Genomic DNA, 23,443 nt, shown 5'->3' with positions numbered 1-23,443 from the left:
TGAGAGGCCCCTGGAGGGTAATTTACATGGTTATAAAAGTAACAGAAGCTGTAACTACAAATGATTTTTATTTGGTGAAAATTTACAGACAACTGTCCTTCGGAAATACTGGTTTGGTTGACAATGCATTGCTAGTATAACCTCAATGATGGCAAATTAGCTCTAGAATAAACCATTTTATGTACGTTTGTGATTTTGAATTTTTTGGTATAGACCTAAACTTTCACCACATCAAATTGCACCTGCAGTAGCTTGTAGGTAGTACATGGAGCTCTAATACAGAGCTGCAAGATGAGAGTTGGCAAATACATTCATCACAAAAGTAGTCTTCTCGTAGATTAGAAGTGGTTGAAAAAAATTCCAAAAGTTACAGCAACTGTTGCTTTAAAGGGACAAGGTCTGCAACTGAGGGCCAATTTCCGGTTAACATTGGTGTACAAAATGTATACTGTCAATATGTTTTATAAGTTATTTAGAAACAAATCTGAGTAAACATAGTGTGCTAGAGATAGTAAAATCTGTGCAAACAACCTTTGAAACACAGTGATGTGTTTTGAATTTATAGGTTACTAAACAATTATGTCGTATATAAAATATCAGATTTCCAGGTGACAGCTGTACCTGTTGTAAGACATGATTCTTCATTCTTTAGTGGTTAGAGACATAGGTATATATCCCAACATGATATACAAGTAACCACAAAAAATCTATAATGTTACAGGCTTTGCCCCTTTAATCAATTCCCTTCTGAAATGTATCACCTCAATGAAACAACCAAGACCAACAAATAACTGTCTCATTTGAGCTTTTTGGCCATCACTGAGGATTGCACATCATGATAGACATACCGATGAATGTTTGGTTTGACAAGAAAGGGGACATATGTTGTTGTTGTTGTTGTTGTTGTTGTTGTTGTTGTTGTTGTTGTTGTTGTTGTTGTTGTTGTTGTTTTTAACGTATTTATGAAATTTTAATCTGGCTCGCTTTCAAATCTCTACAAACAAACCTTTCTATCAACTAGTTTTTTTTTTTTTAAAAACTTCTTTCAAACCTGCACTGTTCTCAAATACATAACTTTCAATTTATATATGCACATTGTCTCAACTCTTTGAGACAGACAGCTAGCTACAAAGATATAATATACAAAGTGTGGGTTTTTTTCTATGTAAGTTCAACACCAATTAAATACTGTCTCTTTTTAGTCAGTCAAGAATAGTAGCACGCTAAGGAGATACAAATATTATGATTGATTAAAACTTCTAGACAATTCAATTCCAAAGCCCTGCTAATTCCTCAATGGTTAGAAATATCACATGATTACTGGTCTGGTTCCTGATTGGTTGGTTTTGAACTCATTAAAATTCATCATACATGGCTAATGTGTGTTCCAGTTTTTCTGTAATATTTTTATAAAAGGTGATCTGCTCTCGTACAAAATTCTGCATCATGCTTTTGAAGTCTTTCACCCTTTCTTGCTGGAAGTGGTTTGATTCGGCTGAAAGAGAGAAGAAAACTATAAGAATGAGGAAGGTTATGGGAGGAAGGTTGTTCACTATACAACTCAACAGGGAAGGGTTTGTGGACAAAAAACATTACCTTGACATGTCTCTATTCAAATTCTGGTCCTAAAGCATTTCTATATTTTCTTATTTGTCGCAAAGAAGTTGACAACAGTATTCACTCAGGAAACACACAGAAATACGGTATTTCCATATGACATAGTTTGGCAAACAGGTTGAATACATTATTTTTTTACGGGCATATTAATTTTAATAAACTAATTCAACATCGTCTACAACAACTTCATGCACACTTGTAAATATACACAAAATTATATCCGTCAAACCACAATTTTCTGTGTTGACACATTAACACATTTGTGATTTTAGCTTAAAGATCTTCTGTATGCCATGCCAAGGGAGTGTTCTCCCTGAACAATGTGAGGAGACAGCTAGGCAATATGAAAATTTCTCTTGAAATAACTTCAGGTGCTATGAAAATGGTATGGGAATTATAAAGCAGACACTCAGCTACTTTTATTATTGTGCATAGCTGACAACTGTAGTACAGTATTAGTACATTTTTTCAGGCTTTTATGACCATCCTTCAGACCCAAATTGGGGCTAAAACCTCAACCACCACAAAGTGACAAAAGTGGTCACTGATTAGAGGACTGTTCTCTTTCTACCATCTTCTGAAAATATCCTGGTAATAACATAGCTAGGGGGAAATGAGAATACACTATATATATGTACAAATCTTGTGCTAACACTCACCTAGTAAAGCATATGATATTGTATCAGCTCTTTGACTGACACTTGCAGCATCACTGCCGTCCATTTTGCCTTCATCTACCTGTTTTTGGCATTCTTTGACTTTGCTGAGTGCCCCCTGAAATGAAAGAGTAACTAAATTAAGAATTTTACACTGCTAATACCAATGTGCCAATGGCATTGCGGCACAGCTGCAGTACATGAATATATTAATGTATATCAGTTACAAGAGGACATCCTACACATAGCACAGTATAATTGACTGTACTGCTTTTGCTTATCTTTATTTGTAAAGTTCACACTTCAATGTTTATTAAGATTATTTCTTTTACAGACATTACTTGGGGAAAAATATACAACGTTAGAATATACAAGATCAATAGGTACCCAAAATCACTTCTTGAATTTAGCTTATTACTAAGCTTAAAGTTATTTTCCTTAATTCAGTTAGAATGAGCATGTCACTTCAAACAACATAATACCACAATTTTCAAAATCACTCAAAGCAAGCAACACTTATTAATGAATTTATGTACTGCTTAGATGTTTTTATAATTTTTTTAAATGAATTTTAAAGCTTTCCTTTTTTTTTTTAAATTAATCACAAAAAGCAAGATAAGAAAATTTTGGTATACATGAAAAAAGAAAGTCTATACATGTACCTTGTGCACAGTTAATGTATCAGGGAAGGTAGAAAGTAGTCCTTCGTATTCATGTAGTTTAAACATCATAGGAACCAGGTCATGTCTTGGCTGTTCTGCATACATAGTTCCTATCTCTTCATATGTTGTACCAGTATGGTGTACTGCTCTGGTCAATGGATGTGAATCTGTCAAGAATACACAATATCACTACCAATATTTCAACAATACTTTTAGATCGTTTTTTTTTTTTTTTTTTTTTTTGGGGGGGGGGGGCATTTTGCAGGTAAGCATTGCAAGAGGGCGTCACAGATTTGACAAAGTAAGGGCTACAATTTTCATCATGGTTGTTCATTGCATGGTAATGCATGAAGTAGTGAATACAATGTGTGTGAAAGCACTTCAATTGGTTATACATGAAAATTTACAGTGGTGATTAGGTATATTTTGAATACTGATACACTATAGTTGTTTATAAAAACAAACAAACACACAACACTGTGGTAGAACACAGAAAACGAGTTGTAACTTCTTGTTTGTGTACACTACAACATTCGACTTCACTTCCGGCCTAAAATGATTTGTGAACAGCACTCCTAGTGGTGAAACCATGAAATCTTCTATCTTTTTGATAACCACAATAGGGCATCTTATCACTCACCTGTATTAGTATCCAGTTCAAATGAGGCTGCTAAACCATTCAGTGCACCACCTAGTTTATTGAATTCCTTTCTAAAAGCTAAAACAAAATTGCAATAATTGTTATTGAAAGTAATTGTTTTATTGGAAATTTCACACAACCTGATAGTCAATGAATGAAAGAGTTGAAGTAATTCAATTTGTGTTGGAGAAGTCTCTCTTTTCTTTAGGTTCTGAATTAAATGAACCAACAGTAATGTGATTGACAAAAAACACTTAAAAGTTATTACTCTGTCTGTCTGTCTGTCTGTCTGTCTGTCTCTCTATCTGTCTGTCTGTCTGTTTGTTTGTCTGTTTACATTTTATGGAAAAGGAGAAATATAATATCTTCAAATGAAAGAAAAAAATAATAGTTACGACTTACGCCCTTGGTGTTTCTTTTCTCTGTCGTGTAAAACTTGCATTAGCTTGGTGACACTGTCATCCATGGTTTTTGAAAACTTTGATAAACTCTCATGTTGAAATTCTCTGCAATTGAAAATGGACAGAAATGTGAGTGTGACTTAGACTTAGGTCACCATAAACTACGATGACAACAAACTACTTTGTGATAAAGCAAGAAACAAACTCCCAAATACTATTTAATTTCTATGAAGAATGAAAAACTCTGATTTAAAGTTTGACTTGTCTGAATCTGCAGTTAAAATTGTCATATCGATGAGTATTGGGGTATTTCTTTTGGTTTTTGATTCATAAAACAATTTTATCATGGCTTCCTACCTGAACAATCAATGTGAAATAAAATTGTCAAAGTCTGTGTTTGTATAAACTCAACAAATTGCGAAAGCATAATAAATGTGTAAAAATCTTTGTTATTTTCCGTATAATAACAAACTTTTTACACATTTTTTTACCATTTTGCAATGCATTCAGTTACAAACATTTGTCAATGTGTTTTCATGTTGATTTTTCAGGTAGGAGGCCATGATAAAGTTGTTTTAGGAATTCAAAATCCAAAATAAATACCCAATCCTCATCCATATGGTCACTAAGTCACTGGTTAAAGCGATGTTCAGATTCAAACTCAACGGAGAGTCTCTTCACTCCATTGCATTCAGATTTCTTCCATATACTTAATAGTACCTAACATGAATAACAAGTCTTCATAGAAGACACAATCCTTCCCCACTCTCTCATTTAATGTATTTCTGTGAGACTCATGGATGGTACGGATCTTTTGAAACTCTGACCATGAAGGTCAAGGTCAAGGTTAAACATAATGATACTACATACAGAGTTCAAATCAGGTAATATAATGGTAGACTATTGAATTATGTATGTACATGTATTTCTTCTGACTTCCAGAGCACAAATGGTGGATTTATACAATAAACATGTCCATTAATCAGTCACAAACACAGAAAGTTCAAGCATTAGCGAATAATGAAACTAAATTTTGTGACAATTTTTCACAGGACTTGATAAAGAGTACTTCTGGCCATACAAATGACATTATTTTGTTACTTACACCATATTGGAATCTAGTGGCTGTTGTGGTGTCTGTAACATCAGGAAAAATGATGCTCCGACCAAATCGTCTTTTTCTGCTTTCCTTTTGCCCTGCTTCCACATCTGGGAATAAAAAATTAAAGGAGATGAAAATTTTTCTGACTACCTCTTTGATAAAAATGTATTTTTTTTTATGGTGGCAAAGCTAAACATGGTTCTGATAATACAATGGAAGCCAACTCAATAGGAACAAAATGTTGTCTGGTTTTTAAAAAATCTGACTAATGTTGTTACATTTTATCAACTACCTCAAAGAAAGATTTTTGTTACACCAGATGATGAAAAGAAGCAGTGTTAGTAGGAATTTGGTTATACCAGAAATAAAATGTAGTATTGTTTTAATTGTAAATTTGCATGATGTCAAGCCAGACAGCACTTGGTTTCTATTCAGCTATTTTCATTGTAACACTGCAAACTATATTAGCAGCAATGTCACCGCTTTGTACACGGAAGAATTTGATGCACTAACGGACGATCGCACAATGTCGCACAAGCTCAACAAATGAACATTGTTTGTTTAGGTCAAAACCCTCTCCTTCCTCACCCTAAATGAACATTCACAAGTGCAACATCAAACGTTGATATATGATGTAAACTATGATGAAAACTGTAGTGGTCACACCACTACGATCGATGTAATGTAAAAAATATGATAGTAAACATATTAAAATACTACCAGAATCCCAGCACCATATTAGAAGTAAATTTTCCTCAACTTTATTTATCTCAGTAGTAAATACAAAAGCTGTTATCATTGAAGGAGTGAAATACTTCCATCGAAATTTGGTTTCGAAGTGTAAAAATGAAGTTAAGCAATTGCATTGACGCCACACCCCCTCCCCCTAAACGAACAAAGTTCTCTTATTGAACTGTGTGGTATTATGCGATCGATGATCCCTACAACATACCTTCTCATCTGTACATGTTAGAAAATGATTCAGTACTTGACTTTTGGAGATAACAGGATGTTGTGACATTCTGTCCATCCAGGCTTGTAATTGTGACATTCTGCCTTGAATGAAATCATCTTCATATCTACCTGCATACAAAATGAAAGAAGAAAATTCAATTTCCACATACAGATATGACACATACAGCTGATCTCAAATAGCTTGGCATTCACTATAAAACCTATTATAAGATAGAATTTGCCTTGAGACCAATTTCTTTACATATCAAAGTTGTTCAATTCTCTCCAAACTTGGAGTTTTTTAGGTTCTTTGGAAATGATAAAAAGAAATATAGGTTTCATCATCTTGTTTTTTAACATAATCATTGACAACAATCTTTTATTTTTCCATAGCATCAACACAGAATTCAGTGGCCATATTGGATTCTAAAATGGTATCATTTTGACCTGTATTTCAAAAATTTGAACTGTGACCCACAATTTAAATTTTCTTACTTTAAATTGAGAAATGGATTTGCACTCTTTTGAATGAGTAATAACTAAAGGCACTACAGTAAAGTGGCCATATGGATGAAATTTGGCTATTTATCTGGGATTTTTATCGTACATACAATAACAAACTTTGTCAATTTTTGGTTTTTTTGCAATTTATTGAGTTACAAATGTTGTTCCACAATTTTTTTTTTCAAGTAGTACAAAAATACAGTAAGCTTGTCTTGTAAATTGAAAATCCAAAATAAACACCCATTTCTCATGCATATGAGCACTTTAAATTTATGTGTGTGTATGTCTTACCTGTAATCTGTTTATCTGGAAGCGGCGGGACTGCTATGATTGTATATTTGTCAACAAGTCTGCTATATAACCAATCAAAATGTTTATATCGCCTACTAACTTGTATATGTGTATGCTGTCAATGAAATAAACACAAGAAAGAAATGGCGTCAATGAAATAAACGCAAGAAAGAAATGGCGTCAATGAAATGAACACAACAAAGATGAATTACAATTCATTTCAAAACTGAAAGGTTCATACATGTATTGTGTACAGTAATAAATTATGAAAATAAATGTAGTTTTATATCAACTGTGCTATCAGCTGGAGCTCAATGTGAGAGCAATGTTCTGTGAATGTTGTTGGAAAAAGCGGTTAACAAACTGTACATATTATTTTCTGTTGATTTTCACAACAGCTGGGTTGTTTTCATCACACTCATACTATATACCACAATCTAACATCTTTCTGTGGGCAACAATATTATACTCAAATAGAGGCTTCTGACTGAACAGCACCCCTAGTGGCCAAACTATACAATCTTTTGTTTTTCAGACAACCAAACTGGTTCATTGTAGCTAATGTGCTTGACTTGAAATCAATTATTGTATAAAGTTCACAAACAAAATAAATAATAATTAGGACAGGATTTTTTTTAAACCCTGTAAATTGTGAATTCTAGAAAGACGTCATATATTTATTGAACTTACTGATGGGGTTACTTGATAAGCTATGTAACTTTTCACTCCTTTGAATTTACTCTCCTTTTTAGGATTAGCTATACTACAAGTGAATGTGTTGGGATTATCTTCCCACCTAGGTCCTTCTCCTTTATCCTGTAACAGAAAACATACAAAGGATTTTTGTTAGAAAAGTTAGCAAAATTTCTGACTTTTAAGTTTTTAGGAATTTACAGTACCTGTGAAGTTCAAATCTGATAATCAATCTGAGATTATCAATGAAAGGGTCACTTCATGGTGTAAGACAAAGAGGCAGACAATGTAGGAAATGGTCAACAGATGTGACAGAATGGATGGAGTTGAGTTATGTTAAATGTGCCAAGTTTGTGTATGACTGGAGGGAGCGGAGAATCTTAATCATCAACTTCCTCTGGAGACACACCACAGATGTCAATTTGCATATATATAAGTTAATTTGCATATACACATAAAGTAATCTGCATACATGTGAGGTAATTTGTATATACAAATGAGCTACAAATATATCCCAAGAGGGAAACCTGCTAAAGTTGTTAACATGTAGCAGGATATGAGTCAACATAGGAAGCCACCTTTTTGGGCATGGTTTCTGCAGTGAAGAAGAATATTCAATAAGTACACAGGAACAACTAGGTATTTGTCACACACACTGGTATCCCTATACATATATACAGCAAAGTATTTACGACTGTTAGAAATGCAGTGAACTAATGAGCTATGAATACCATTCAAAGAATGTCTAAAGTGAAAAGATATCCAGCGCATCAAATAGACTGTATTAATGAAAACAACCAAAAATCTTCTCTTTTTTTACACAAGAACATACCTATATAGTCAGGATACCAACGAGGTTTCTAACTGAGTGGAGGTGTAAATGGTAACGATACCGTACAGGAACTAGGCTAATATCTACAGTACAATGATTATGTTTTGATCAATTTCCCAACTAGACATCCTCAGTAACACCCCATCAAGGACAACATTAATGAGTCTGGCGATTTAATAAACTCATGTAAAATTGTGTATACATACGAGTATGGACAGAGACTGCATGTGTGCTCACACACACACAACACACACACACACACACACACACACACACACACACACACACACACACACACACACACACACACACACACACACACACACACACACACACACATACACACATACACATACACACACACACGTTGCCATACTGTTCGCATCACACTAAACAGGTATTTTGATTGTGAGCTCAGATATAATTATTTTACAATGTTTACACCTGAGTTACAACACCTCAGGTTTACATACCTAAGTTTCTATATACATGAATGTGTTTTTACAGCAGGTAATAACTATAAATACCATATATCCTGGTACACTACAAGTGTATGACCAAGTATGGGGTGTTAAAATGTGAGAACGTACTTCCTTGTACAGTTTGAGTGCTGTTTTCATCCTAAAAGTATTGCTATATTTTTGATGTCGTAAAACAAGATCTAAAACAAACAACCAATTCCTTTCCTCATCATCTGCACACTCTAAGTTGTATTTGGTCAAGTTGTGTTTTCAGGGTTAAAGTGGGTAAAAATCTACCTAAGTTCAAAGGTATAGGTATTTCATCGAGGTTGAAAGAAATAGAATTCTGTTGAAATTTTACCTGATCCTCCACTCCTCTCTCCCTTCACCCCACCCCACCCCCACCCCCACCCTCACCCCCGCCCCTCTATTATTGGGGTTGGGTTTCCACACATCATGCACATTAGGTTTATGCAACTCACAATACTGTATAAACATTCCAAATCATTCCTAGCACTTAAAAGCAAGCATGCAAGTCAGGGTTCACCAGTCATAGATATGCAAATGATATGTAAATATTTATCAGTTGTACTTTCACCAGCTCTATACATGTATAGATAGGTCATCAGAAACAGTACATTAAAATAAATCTAAACTTCAATGACCTTCCTGTCTTGTGTGTACAGACTGACTACCGAGTAAAAATAGAATGGCTGAGGTCATCAAGGTTATATAATGTACAATGTACAATAGTCAACCATGAATGTGGTATTTCATTGTATTTGGTACCAGTGTGTGTGTACACAATAACAAATACGGTGTACATGTACACTGTACAATCAAACATGAATGTAATGATTAAACTAGGCAAGGATTTTAAAGGCCCATGCTTCAATCCCAGGTTCCTTCATCAGTGCTATCATATCACTGGGGCCATAAGAATAACATAGAATCAGTTTTGTGTTCAGGACCAAAGTTTCTATGGTTCTGATACAGAACTGTTTTAATAAGTCAAATCACGCTTTAACTTTAAACTTGATGCAGACTCATGGTGCTCTATCAGAAATGCTAGCATGTGTAAAATAAATCTACATACATGTATTCATAATTTTTCAAATTATTAGACATGCATATACATAATAAACTGTGTGTAACTGTAAGATATTAACCATGGACATTGTACTTGCTAGGGGTGTTTGGCAAGTCTAAATTCATGTTATCAATCCTGTCTGCCCTCTGGTCATAGTATGGTTCAAAGTCCTTACCAAGATCAACAGTACAAAAAATGTTCAACTCTGTTCATAGGATCAAGAATGAACAGCATCTTTCTGAATCAATAGTTTCATATCTTCAGTCTGTGGCTTTCTTTAGTGTATTATGTTGAAGCATGTACCTTAGATCTAAGAGGGGTCTATATTCACTATAGGGTCCTGACTCCCAGGTTGGGATGCGAGACCGCTATCACCCAAACTGACCCATTATGACATTAAAGGCCAATGTCAGATTAGGTTAAAAGAAGGTTGTCGAAAGCAGTTGCTTGGCAGAGTAATAGAAGAACTATAATCTGTATACAACAACTGACAAGACAACACTAATGTGAATACCTTCAATTAAATCATAAGCCTCTAACGGCCAATGTTAGATTACGATTAAAATTTACTTGACAAAAACATCTGTCGGGTAAAGTTATAGAAAAGGTTAGCCCTGAACAAAATGAATAGTTCTATCCTTATGCTACTAATGCAAAAACCTGGGACTGAATCCTGAGCCTTTAAACATGAATCCTAAAAGTTACACCTTTAATGTTTAAAGGCCAATGTCAGATTAGAGATTAGACTTTGGATTTGAAATACAATTGTTTGGCTGAGCTTTATAAAGGGTTGGTCCTGAATAAACCAATGTCATTCATCCATATGGTTTGACTGATAAGACAGCAACGTACTAATCCAAGATGGTGGAATTCAAATACAACAAGTGACAGACAGGCGATTACAAGTGGAACTTGTTACAAACAGGGAAAGTAGACAAGTAAATTGGAATAACATTTGGCAGAATATGTTGTTGGAAGTACGACATGTATGGTTTAATAAGAACAGTCTTATGGCTTCTTTGCATGGACATGAAATGCCATGAGAACTTGAAATTCATCTGTGAATGTCAACTATTATGTAAAGCGGCAATACAACTGTTCTCATCAAATGATGATCTGTAATACTTGTCTCTGCGTATTTCCAACATACTGGGCCAAGTGTTATTATCTGATTAATTTGTTTACTTTTCATATTTGTGAGAAGTTCCTCTTGTACATCTGGTCTGTCACTAGTTGTATTATATATAGAGGGCATAGTACTTCATTCGGTTTGACTACATGAAACATGAATCCATAGTTACAAATTGAAGTAATTGTTAATTTTTAAAATAATATTCTTTGCACAAATACAAATAAATCAACACTGTTTTGTTCATAGTTCATAACATCTGCACCTCAACATAAATATACTGTGTACATTTATTTTAAAATGTAATTTAAGTTAAAAATTAAAAATTAAAAATGTATGTGACAAAAATAAACAAAATTTTGCACAACATATGACATTAACTAGCGCAGTAGTATAGCGATTTAATCCTGAAGATGGATATAATATAAAATATAAACTTGTAAACTGCGACTGCTGGTGTCAACTTTGACATATGACACATCATATTTGTACTATTACCATGTACATTCATATGATTTATATGTTTCTAGAAAAACAATAAATGATGTGGCCTAGTATGCCCTAATGTACCTCATGCAAGGAAAGTTGAACATGTTCAAACAAAAAAGATAAGATATATACCCTGATCGTTCTACATTACAACAAGGAGTGTCTACACATCATTGGATCTGCTTTGCTCAAAAATTTGTCAAAATATTCAAAATAGTCAAAAGTTTGGCAATTTTTCATAAATTACACAAACATAGGTATACTTAATATGTTATTCTCCAATATTTTGCTTCATTCAGCCACAAAGAACTCATGACCTAAAGGTTTTCAGTGTTATTAAATACTACTCATCTTTTGACTCTTGTCACAAGGCCCCTTAGGTCACTTGTAATTTTTTTCACTGCGTGGAATGAATATAGGGGAATAATATCAAAATATCCCCTCCTTTCCACCCCCCCCCCCCCCTACATTAATTCCAAGACTAAACTCATATCTAATCTATCGTCGAAAGCAAAGATGTGTTTGAAATATAAATTATTCTGATCATGAAGTGACTTAGTTATAAAGTATTTCCTATTGAACTATTGGATAACAATTTGTTGATGGTTCCTGTCACATTCTATTTTTGGAGCACAAGTCTGGCAGAGAAATAGTTGTTTTTTCTTACAACTAAAATGACATCTCACACCAATACTGGTATATTTTAAGGTTTGGCAATGAAAAAAACAAACAGGGTATGGCAGCCATTTGTCAAAATGGTAAAGAGTCTAAACACAATGTTAAATTTGTGATGAGTTATCTATGGTCAAATAGGGAATTGACTTGCCTTCCCGTCAAAGTTCAGGTCCCGTCTGTGTGTGTGTGAATATTGGGGCACAAACTGAGTTGATAGATTTGGGGGGTAAAAAGTTGCTGTGTATGAGAATGAATATCTGTTGATGTCCTTGGTAAATAAATAAATAAATAAACAAACAAACAAACTTACAACAATTCTGATTTCCTCTCCATGAGGCACTTCTGCTTTGGCATTGCCTAAAATGTATGCTTCTCCTCCAAGTTTTACAAACGTTGAAAATCTGAAATGGATAGCGACACAATGATTGTTTAACTCAAGAATTTTTAGTTTTCTGTACCAATTTGTGTCACAAAGCAAGTGCAGCTCGAGTACAATGGCCACTAAAAACATGTAATCCTCATTCCAGGGACACAGCCTTGTACCAGCGCATTTAAATGCAACTAAAACAAGTGTTGTTGTTTACAGAATTTTATTTTTCTAACATTTGATGCTCTGGGTTTTAATTTTTATTGCATTGCATTTAACATACAGGTAGTATCTTGGAATAAAATTCTGCTCCAGAAAACTTTGGGGTCACCAAGCATGTTGAAGTAGAGGTCAAAACGGTATTTAAATGGACTCATTTCAGAATCCAATATGGCTGTCAGTTACTATGGTAACTGTGTGGAAAAATAAGATTGTTGATTTCCTTGAAAACAAGATGGCGAATACCCAGATTTCTGTCAGTATTTAAAAGGACCAGCAACAAGCTTTTAGAGATTTGATTTTGAGGCATATTGACTGTTGTTCTACCTTAGCAAAAAGAGAACAATATGATTTATCTACAAAATACAAGTTGTCACCTGTTGAATCCTTTGGTTTTAATAGTTGAAGTGCCTTTTCTTGATGCAAAGTGGTTTGTATCATGTTCTGTTGGAGAGCCTACAGTTGACTGTGGTGTAAACATGCGAGACAAAAATACACAAACAATATCAGAATGTAATTTAAAATGAGTATCTGGGTTTATTTGATGCACACTTCATTTTTCATTTTATCTTTCCTGTGTACATATGCATATGAAGAATAACAGTCTGGGATTTTCATATGTACCATAAATGGATATTCAAACAATAAAAGACGCCTCAGTTTTACCCAAGCATCACACATGTACATGTAAACAAACAAACAAAAATCCATTCATCAATACATACATAGCTCACACACACACACACACACACACACACACACACACACACACACACACACACACACACACACACACACACACACACACACACACACACACATACACACACACACACACACAAATCCTAAATAAACTGTATCTTCCTAAAATACATGTATATATCTAATGAATTTCAGATTCAGATTCAGAAACTGATTCAGATTTTGATTCTCACCTGTTGTCTGGAATCTGAATATGAACTGCTGTCATCATCCCAGTCGTCCCAATCATCATCAGCTGTCCCTCCGTCAAAGTCTGTGCTAGGAGGGGCAGGGTTGTATGCTGCTGGGGCTGATGATTGGTAAGTCTGTGGTGCTGGTGGAGCAAATGTTGGCATTGGTGGGGCAAAGGCAGGAGGCCCCGCCTCATTGATAAGCTGTGATAGATGGGAAAAATGATACTGAAATTATTTGGTTATTACATGGATGAAACATTAGTTGGCTGGCTGAAATTTCATTACACTATCACTGCTTACATTGTATTGAAGGATGTTTGTATTAAAAAAATTTTGGCTGATAGTTTATGTTAATATATCTTTATTTTATTGAGCTTGTACCTGACTATTTACAGCCTAAGTGTGTAAGTTTGATATGTATACTTTATGCAAATTATTATGAAAATACTATGTAAATTAGTATGCAAATGATCTACTATGTTTGCCATCATTCCTTTTGATACAAACCATACTGAAATATCAAGTAATTGTTTTCTTTTCTACTACATTTTAGTTTACTTCAATGCTAAATCATGACTATACTCCTGATGTCTTGGAACTAAAAAGTATGTAATTATGTAAGAAAACTGACTGCATTTCCTGTACACAGAACTTATATTTTGTAAAGTGTACTTCTGAGAGTCCAATTCTGGGGGCAGCATTTTTTTTTGAGGACAGTATTTTACATAGAGTCTGTGTGACAACACAGTTATTCTATGCATGTAGACATATCAATAATAAAATAATGTCAAAAATGTCTGAAAATATGACAGGATGTCTGCCCGAGTTTACGTTGTAGAGTTGATAGGCGTCTCTCTTTATATACACTGGTTTTTAAATACAATGAACACTTGTTAATTTTACCACCCAATACTTCAATATCATATGCCACAAGTCACTCTTATTGTTCCTTCCTTCCTGTGTATATAGTGCATACATACTTATAATATGAAACTGCAATTTAGAGATTTGTTGCCAAACTTTGACCTTTTTTGGAAGTTTGACCTTTATTGATAAACTTTGACCTGTATTGGCAATCTCTGACCTTTGTTGGGACAGTTTGAACTTTATTGATAAACTTTGACCCTTGTTGGTAAATTTTAAGCTTAGCTGCAGTTGAACTTGAGTATCGACTTCTTGAGATTTATTTGGTGAGCTAAGAATTAACTGAGTTCAAATAGATTTGTTATTGTCGCTGCTTCTTAGGAAATGTAATCCAGTGACACAGAAGTAAATGACATCATAAAATAATAAATTTAGGGATCTCATGATCAGAGGCTTACTCAATATCTAGAGGTCTATTTAGAGGTCAGGGGTCAGAGGTCAGAGGTGCCTGACCTCAAAAAACTAGATTTACAAACAAATCCCATGCCTTCCATCTACACATATGTAGGTCAGACTTACCTCAACGTAAGCTTCTGGAAAGAGACCAGTTTGGCCCCTTGAATTGGTGCCTTCCCACCATCCTTCACCCACATCCTGACTTGTTACTGTCAAGATATCATTTTCATATATTGTAAGTTCCCCATGGTCTACGTCACCATCAAAGTCATAAATTGCTTTTGCCTGTAAAGGAAACAACCAACACCATTGAAAATTTTACAAATTAGGGTTTGTTTCCAAGAAATTTTTTGACTCTCTGAAATTTTCATTAGTCAATACAAATTAGATTCTCTCATTTAAAGTATGGTAATCAATAACCATCATAAGTTCCCATTTTAATAAACAATTTTTTAGAGTATCCTGGGAAAACCTGCATTGTTCGGTTGATTAAAACTGAACGACACTCTTCTTACTTACAGTGTGGTAAATCTAATCAAAACCAGAGTGGGTATGAATCCCAACCACAGAGGTAAGAGGCAAGTGGTTTGCCCACTTTGCCAGTAACAACAAAATTGAAAGTGATGTAGGTGCATCTAGTAACATTACAAAAAATTTAGATGAAACTAAAGACTGACAATAGATTACTCCTGTGATCTCTGGGCCATGGCATGGATATTGGAATTGAAATTTGAGTCAATTCACAAGACTGTTAGAGATATGCTAAGTACATTTACTGCTAAGAAAGTAAATCAATCCATGAGATAACCTGTATGGCTTTCATCACAATTTTGGTATTGCCTTACATACTTCCAACACTGATAGCAGACACATTGAAACTATCACTTTGTCTCACTGGAACCTTGACAAGGGTACCTGTACTTTATTCTTTGTTTCTCATCGTAACACCTTTAAAATGATGGGGCGGGTTAAAATTTACAAAAAATTTTAAAGAATTTTTTAAGTTTTAAAAAAAGTAACTGTATGAGTACATGTTGGTTCTACTTTCTATTCATACCGGTACTTGCAAGTTGTACATAAAATAACAGTCTGAATGACTTTGAAATGACTATTAAAAGTCAGAAGGACACTTTTGTTTGCTTAAATTTCCTGAAATTCAGTACATGTATGAACGATAATTTACATTCACATATGCACTTGTGGGGTTGCCATCTGACAATCTGTGACATGAAATTGTTTCTAATTCTGCCGTAGAAGGCATCAATTTTTCTCACTTTGCCAGAATGTAGTAATATAGGCTTGGTCAGGTCATGAGAAACATAGTAAGACCACTTCCAGTATTGTTTGTTTGTTTATATCTGGCATTACAGAATCACTGACTTATCCAATATATTCATAGTACACAGTGTCACTACCTAGACATAGGAAAGAGACAGACTGGATGTAAACAAGTTAAACTTAAATCAACACGAGTGTGAAGCTACCATCATATTCATATTCATCTTCACTTTCAAAAGTTGACCTCTAGCTCAATGTGAATATGATGATAGCTTCACACGTTCATCATCAGATTCGAAGTCTTCCGAATGGGTACGAACACGCATTCGGTAAATCACATATCCTTCATTGGCAGGTTGAAATCATGTGATTGTAATTACTTTTCACTTGATTTTCTTGGATTTGCATGCTTTCTTCGTATTTTTGCCAGAGTATCCAATTTGCACCATGAATTATTGTTGTCATGGACCATAATTTTTACAATCGATTGCGTTGACCCTCCCCGATCAAGGGAACTACATACATTGTGATAATTGTGGTCTTGACAACACTATTTTGTGTAAATTTCACCAGTGTAAGTGTTAAGTAGGGTTTCAAAGATAGCGACACTGCGGGAAATCAAAACACACCCAGCCAAGTCGTATTTTATTACATTACTCATACAGGTTTTTTGTACACCCAAATATTGATATTTCATTTTCAAAGATATGGGAAAGGCATACTAAACATAGTCCAAATTAGTTTTTTATATGACAACAATAATTCATGGTGCAAATTGGATACTCTGGCAAATCCACACAAATCAAGTGAAAAGTAACTACAATCACATGATTTCAACCTGCCAATGAAGGATTTATGTGATTTGCCGAGCGCTTGTTCGTACCCATTTAATTCGGAAGACTTCGAATCTGATGATGAACGTGTGAAGCTATCATCATATTCACATTGAGCTAGAGGTCAACTTTTGAAAGTGAATATGAATATGAATATGATGGTAGCTTCACACTCGTTAAATCAACAGTTCTACAACCTTAAAAGGGTCAAAGTTCATTATAGGGTTAAAGGTCACGTGAAGGTCATCCAAACGTGTATGACCTTCATTCAATTTAGTATATTATCAAAAGAGACTGGGAAGAAAGCAGAGGAATGGTGAAGCAAACTAATCTTTTAATTTTTCCAAATATCTGAATGAAATAGAAAGGAACCAAGCAAGAGGTTGAAAAGTGCAACAAACTCTTTAGAATTTAGTTTTGTGTCAAACTATACCAAAAATGACAATTTCTTAGTATATTTCTAGTTGTTTGAAAAACTTTGAACTTTTTGTGACATTGATGAAACAGGGACATGTAAATGTCTGGTCTTGTTATCCCAGACGTCTTTGCCCTACATGTATGTGTACTACTATGACACTGAAAGTACACTTTGTAACAAATGCTGTCTGATATCTCTATATCTCAATTTTATGATCTGCATTTAAATTCCTGCATACAGGTTCTTGAACTCTGCATCTAATCAGTCAGGACACACACTCTCAACTTGACTAAAAATAACGTGAAAACTCATTGCACAGCACATTCCTGAATACCAGAATCTTGAACTTTGCATATAATCAGTCTCAACTTTCCTGCAAATAACTTGATTACATCCAGAACCGTTCACAAAATGGTGAGGTTGGCATTCATTCATTCAATCAATCAATCAATCAATCAATCAACACAAACAGACTATCAGAGAGTGTGGTATGGTTCACAAGAATACAATATATGAACAGTACAAAGCTCAAAACTGAAGTGTTTGTTATGTGATATTGATTTGTGTGTTAATCAATTTCTGTCTGAGGTGACATATCTCTAATTTTGTGTATTTTATTCAAATTTCTGATTTTTACTAGCCATATCTGAGATATTTTTCCTTGCACCACATAAAACAAATTTAAGGTCAGCAAGAAAATTTACATACGGTATGACACCTAGTGCCAAATCTATATGGTTTTTTTTCGACTACCTACTGTACATACATGTACCCCAGTAAACCTCAATTGAAATAATTTAATCCATGAATGCATGTATTGAACTGTTCATGGCTTTAATCTCATTTTTATATGTTATACATGACATAACTGTCATTCAATTTAATTATTCATTGCTACACATCAACTAATCCAACTGTTCTTGAATGACACATCAACCTATAATGTTACTGAATGGCAATGACGCTGTCTGTCTGTCTGTCTGTCTATGTCACCTCACAAATTTTGTCTAGCTGATAGCAATTTGTCAAAATTAGTCTGGCTGTTCAGAAAACTATCAACATATTATCTACCAGATTAGAAATTTGTCAAAAATTTTGTCTAGCTGTACTGAAATTTGTCAAAATTTTGACTCACTGTACAGCAATTTGTCAAAATTTTGTGTAAATGTACAGAAACTTATCAAAATTTTGTCTATGTAGGGATTTTTTTCAAAATCTAGTACTTTTTTGTACTTCAAAATCCTAATACAATGAATAGTATATGACAAGTTTAGATCTCATTGTGTGAAAAAAGGGTCCATAAATTATTATATGACAACTACAGAGAAGAAAAAAAAGTCAAAGACAGGGTTAGTCAAATACAAAAATTGGTAGTGAAACTGTGGACATAAAATATTGTTATAATTATCAGAGTACATTCCTAGTAGTGTAAGTGACAGTCAAAATATGAAAGCAGTCAAACTTTTAAGATCAACTACACTCATTTTTATACAAAAATATCATTAGAATGGTTGGTATTAGCATTGTAAATTCTGACTGTAAGCACTTTCAGGGGAGGGTGGAGGGGAGGGGGTTACATGATGTTGTAACAAATACAGTTGACTTGTAAAAAGCAAGACTTTATGACTAGTCTAGATAATCAGAGTCAAACCATTGCAGGTCAATGACACATCTTGTGTTCACCCTTAATATTTGTCATTCTGATGAGGATTATCAACCAAGACAGATCAAAAGCTCACAGCTGAATCCTCAGTCACGCATTACAACCTTTGTAATTCATCCTTATCAAAACTTGGGACGTGGATGCCAAATCAGTCATGTTTTCCAATTGTAATTATTGCAAAAAAAGTTAACAACCATTGAAAGGAAAGACTACTCTGTCAATTTCAAGTGTTTTGATACTAAATGTATGATGGCACAGGAAAGGAAAAGAAATTTTGTAAAATCTTCAAGATATACAACACCATATCAAGCAGATTTCATCTTTACACTGATTCCATCTGTGAAATTTTCAAGTGAACGATACAATTCAAAGTTATAACAAAATACAAACTTAAGCAAAGTTAAAAATTATAAGTTAAATAACAACAGTAATGTTCCACAGTTACCATTCAACTGGTATGCCCTGTCATACTTCTAAGAAAACAGGAAGATGGTACCCACATCTTTAAAGAATTTCTTAGCCTTTAGTCACTTCCATATTGTAGTTCCAATTTTTTACAGAAACTGGTATTCCTGGTACAAGACAAACGCTATCCTGAATCACAGAATGTGTCTTGTCAATGATGAACCTGTTATGTCCATACATTTCTACAGAAGCAAAATATTTTCATAATACCATTGGAGGAAAAGAGTTTGTTTGCTCTCTGGAATTGTTATGACCTTTGACCTTTCATTACTACCAATCAATCAACAAACTGATCAATTCCTCATTTGTGGCTACTGAGTACTGAACGTGACTTTCAGTTGCTAAGTGATATTGGCTATTGATATTCATATCATTTTCAAAGAAAACACTGATAAGTTATTGAATGTTTCTGAAAATGATGCATTTCCTAGCAAGCTCCTCATCTATTGTTTAATGAATAAATAACTGGTCTTTCTGTTGCTAAGCAATGCTGTCTGTTGATATCTATTATCATTTTTCAAAAGAAATTTTACCAGACTGTCTTTTCTCTGAAAATATTGCATTTTTCATCAAAATAGCTGAAAGACCTTTGAAATACAAGGGTAGTTTAATTCAGTTTTATGTATCAATTTGCAGTTATCTTTTCAATAGCTCTTTGATTGGCATATACAAACTCATAACAGCTGCTGTATAGAAGTAGTTACATTGAAAACATTGATTGTACATGTATATACATCTGAGCAGGTGAGTAAACTATGCAGTTGTGTCTACTTGTGTCTGCCCAAGAGCAGACTACAGGTGTGTCACCTCACCTACCTGCTTAATATGACCTTTGACCTTTACTTACTACTGATCATGCAGCAAGCTAATTAATTCTTAATTTGCTCACTTTTCAGTTTCTAAGTGGTGTCGGCTGTTAACATACCTATATTTACAAAAATAAATTGACAATATTTTCATACTTTTGAAAGCAATGCATTTCTCAACAAGCTCCTCGTCACTTGCTATGAGTGTGACTAATGAACTTGACTTTCAGCTGCTAGGTGATGTTGTCTATTGACATCCATATCATTTTCAAAGACAAAATTAATAATTTTCCCAATGATTATACACGTACAAATACTACATTTCTGATCAATATGCCCAATAGACTTTTGAAATATACTGCAATGAACCTGGGTAAATTAGAATTCAGTTATTTTCCAGTCTATTTTCAACAACACTTTGAATTAACGGACATCCATATTCGTTGACCGGTGATGCTCACATGTATAAAAAGTATTTACATTGAAGGCACTGATTGTATGTATATGTGAACAAATTTGTACATAATTATGAACCAAGTCCACCAAACTGTCTACCTGTCTCAATCTTTACCTATTTGTCTATGTATGTCTGTCTGTCTGTCTGTCTGTCTGTTGACAGGTGATACATACACACAATGTTTACATACCACTGAAGGCACAGATTGTACGTGTATGTGAGTAGATAATTATGAATCAAGTCTGCCAAAATGTTTCCATGTCTCTTAATCTACCCACCTATAGTTTTGTGGCAACCCTAATCTGATCAAGTCAGTGCCAAGCTCAGAAAATTTGATAGAATTTGACAATGTCTGTGTTATCACTATAATTAAGTGAGTCATTAAAAGAAAAATTAGTAGTATGAGTTTACTGTTGTTTACAATAAGGTCCCTCACATTTGCAGAGTTAATATTTGAACATGTGATCACAGATATATACACACATTCAAGTCAATGGACTTTTTCACTATTTCAATATTGTGAAAAAGTACTGATGTGAAAAATTTGAATCATAATAAAATTAGAAAAATGTATCATGCATGTGTGTGTATATGTATATGTGTGTGTATATGTATAAGTGTGTGTGTGTGTGTGTGTGTGTGTGTGTGTGTGTGTGTGTACACTAACTGTTGTACTGCTTCCTCTGTGAGTTCCACACTACTTGGATTGCAAAACACAATCACAAAAATACATCTACAAACTAATAACTTATATGAATGGAAGAAATATATGAAATTCTTCACTGAATGTGACTAACCTTACATCAAGGTCTCCTTCACTGTCTATGATTGTATATTACTAGGGACAGGGCCAATCCCATTGTTTCAGACTACAAGTTACATAACACAACATTGACCAAAATAGAGAAACAAATATTTCATTTGTCAAGAAGTGGCCTAGTAAATCATTACTTTTATGTAGTTAGAAGTCGTGAATAGTGTGAAATATAGTGACTCACCAACTGGGATGTGTTTATATACCTTATATGTACATGTTACACCTGTTATGACTACATTAGTAAAATATTCGTTATTCCGAGAAATCTTAGTAAACTGGAGTGACCACATACCAGTTTTACGACGTAAATCAATGAATTAGTTTATTTTAAAAAATACTCTCAAAGCATACAAATTATATTAGCTGATATTAATTGACAAGGTGTAACATTCACAGAAACACACAAACAGACAATCCACAGTAGTGACTCGTTTGTATACGCAGTATGATGAATTCAATATATACAAACACGTTACACTATGTACGCCAATGCCATGTACGGTTAACTAACGCACAATATATATACCGAACGAAAGTTATCAACCGTCTGATGTTCAAAATACAGTTGAACTACAAAATATTTATCTTTTTGAACGGTTTTCGTTCAAAGTACACAGTGTGCTACCACTACGTGTCTCCACCCACCGTGAGAGACTCCCCTTCGTCAGATCACTCGTCCCGTTTCTGTCAACACACGGTGCTTATCGACTTCAACACGCCATTAAAAATAACAAATTGGATAAACTACACGATTTTTCACATCCAACAGATGATAAAATAGGAGGGTAAGTTTCTGTATAGGCAAGACATAATATACACGCTGAATAACTACTAGGTTTCGAATAGTCTCGTCAATGAAACACTCACCTTCAGCGCCATATTGGAGAAGCCGGAGACCTAAGAGGTCATGTGATTGGTTTGACCTGACCTAAAAAAAAAACTCCCTAGATTCGTATTGGTGGAGATACGCAGCACTATTGATGTACGTCATGGATCGCAAAATGACTCATACTACTAGTGTGTCGTGTGATATTGTCGACGTTCTCTTTTGCCAATGCTATTGTTTTTCTGATTGATGACGTTTTGCAAGGGGTACTAGTATGGCAATTTTACGGATCCGGTTACCCAATACTTCCTGGATACGATTGGCTGAACTTGTTCTTCAAGTTATGTGTAATTATGCTAACTTTTAAAGACAGGTATTGTGTACAGAAAGTGACGTAGCGTTGCTATGGGAAATTGTCTTGGTCGTAGTATATGCTTGTTATTAATGTCTTATCAGTAATACCATATTTCCAGATCGTATCAGGGGATCTTACCTGATTTATGTAAACGCTTTATTGATGATGGTGTTCATGCAACTTCACTCAAACTTGAGGAACTGACGCAATTTATTGATTAGGCTTTTAAAAAAAAAATGTGTGGTTCCGATTACATTCAATTTTAAAATAGGTGGGGTACGTAGATTTTTGATTTTATTTTATTTATTTTTTCATGTGTGAGTGTCCAGTTCAAGTTTTCCACTGTATTCCAAATGGTCTATGTGTTGTTTATATTACAATGACGGATTTGGAGAGGGAGAGCATTCCATTCCATAAAACTGGTGAAGCAACACTGAAAGCCCTGTCACCATGGTTTTTTTTGTCCGGGCTGTAACGGTACTAAAAGG

At 34.3% G+C, this 23,443-nt stretch overlaps 1 protein-coding gene across 3 annotated transcripts; it reads right to left on the bottom strand.

The window, feature by feature from the left end:
• Window positions 1-942: 942 nt before the first annotated feature.
• Window positions 943-22,697, bottom strand: LOC144433898 (sorting nexin-33-like). 3 transcript variants are annotated; one of them, XM_078122295.1, is made up of 14 exons: window positions 22,642-22,697; window positions 15,161-15,322; window positions 13,718-13,918; window positions 13,160-13,248; window positions 12,507-12,597; window positions 7,518-7,643; window positions 6,828-6,942; window positions 6,031-6,161; window positions 5,082-5,185; window positions 3,978-4,081; window positions 3,576-3,653; window positions 2,936-3,102; window positions 2,277-2,391; window positions 943-1,495 (listed from the first exon to the last, which is right to left on the bottom strand). In XM_078122295.1, exons 1-14 carry the CDS (start codon window positions 22,651-22,653, stop codon window positions 1,356-1,358), a joined length of 1,635 nt encoding a protein of 544 aa, XP_077978421.1. In that variant the 5' UTR covers window positions 22,654-22,697; the 3' UTR covers window positions 943-1,355. The 3 variants fall into 3 exon arrangements, with proteins under 3 accessions (XP_077978421.1, XP_077978423.1, XP_077978422.1); XM_078122297.1 differs by lacking the exon at window positions 22,642-22,697 and adding an exon at window positions 21,755-21,872; XM_078122296.1 differs by lacking the exon at window positions 22,642-22,697 and adding an exon at window positions 19,675-19,721.
• Window positions 22,698-23,443: the final 746 nt, after the last annotated feature.

Source organism: Glandiceps talaboti, chromosome 4 (assembly GCF_964340395.1).
Source record: "Glandiceps talaboti chromosome 4, keGlaTala1.1, whole genome shotgun sequence".
Taxonomy (NCBI): domain Eukaryota; kingdom Metazoa; phylum Hemichordata; class Enteropneusta; family Spengelidae; genus Glandiceps; species Glandiceps talaboti.
Note: the sequence above shows the minus strand (reverse complement) of the source record. Positions and strands in the feature narration are given on the sequence as shown.

What these genes read in the sequence shown, in the direction of transcription:
- LOC144433898 (XM_078122295.1), bottom strand. An exon ending in CCACTAGATTCCAATATGGT is followed by an intron (nt 4,082 to 5,081) that starts GTAAGTAACAAA and finishes TTTCAATTGCAG; the next exon opens with AGAATTTCAACATGAGAGTT. An exon ending in AATATCATATGCTTTACTAG is followed by an intron (nt 1,496 to 2,276) that starts GTGAGTGTTAGC and finishes TCTCTCTTTCAG; the next exon opens with CCGAATCAAACCACTTCCAG.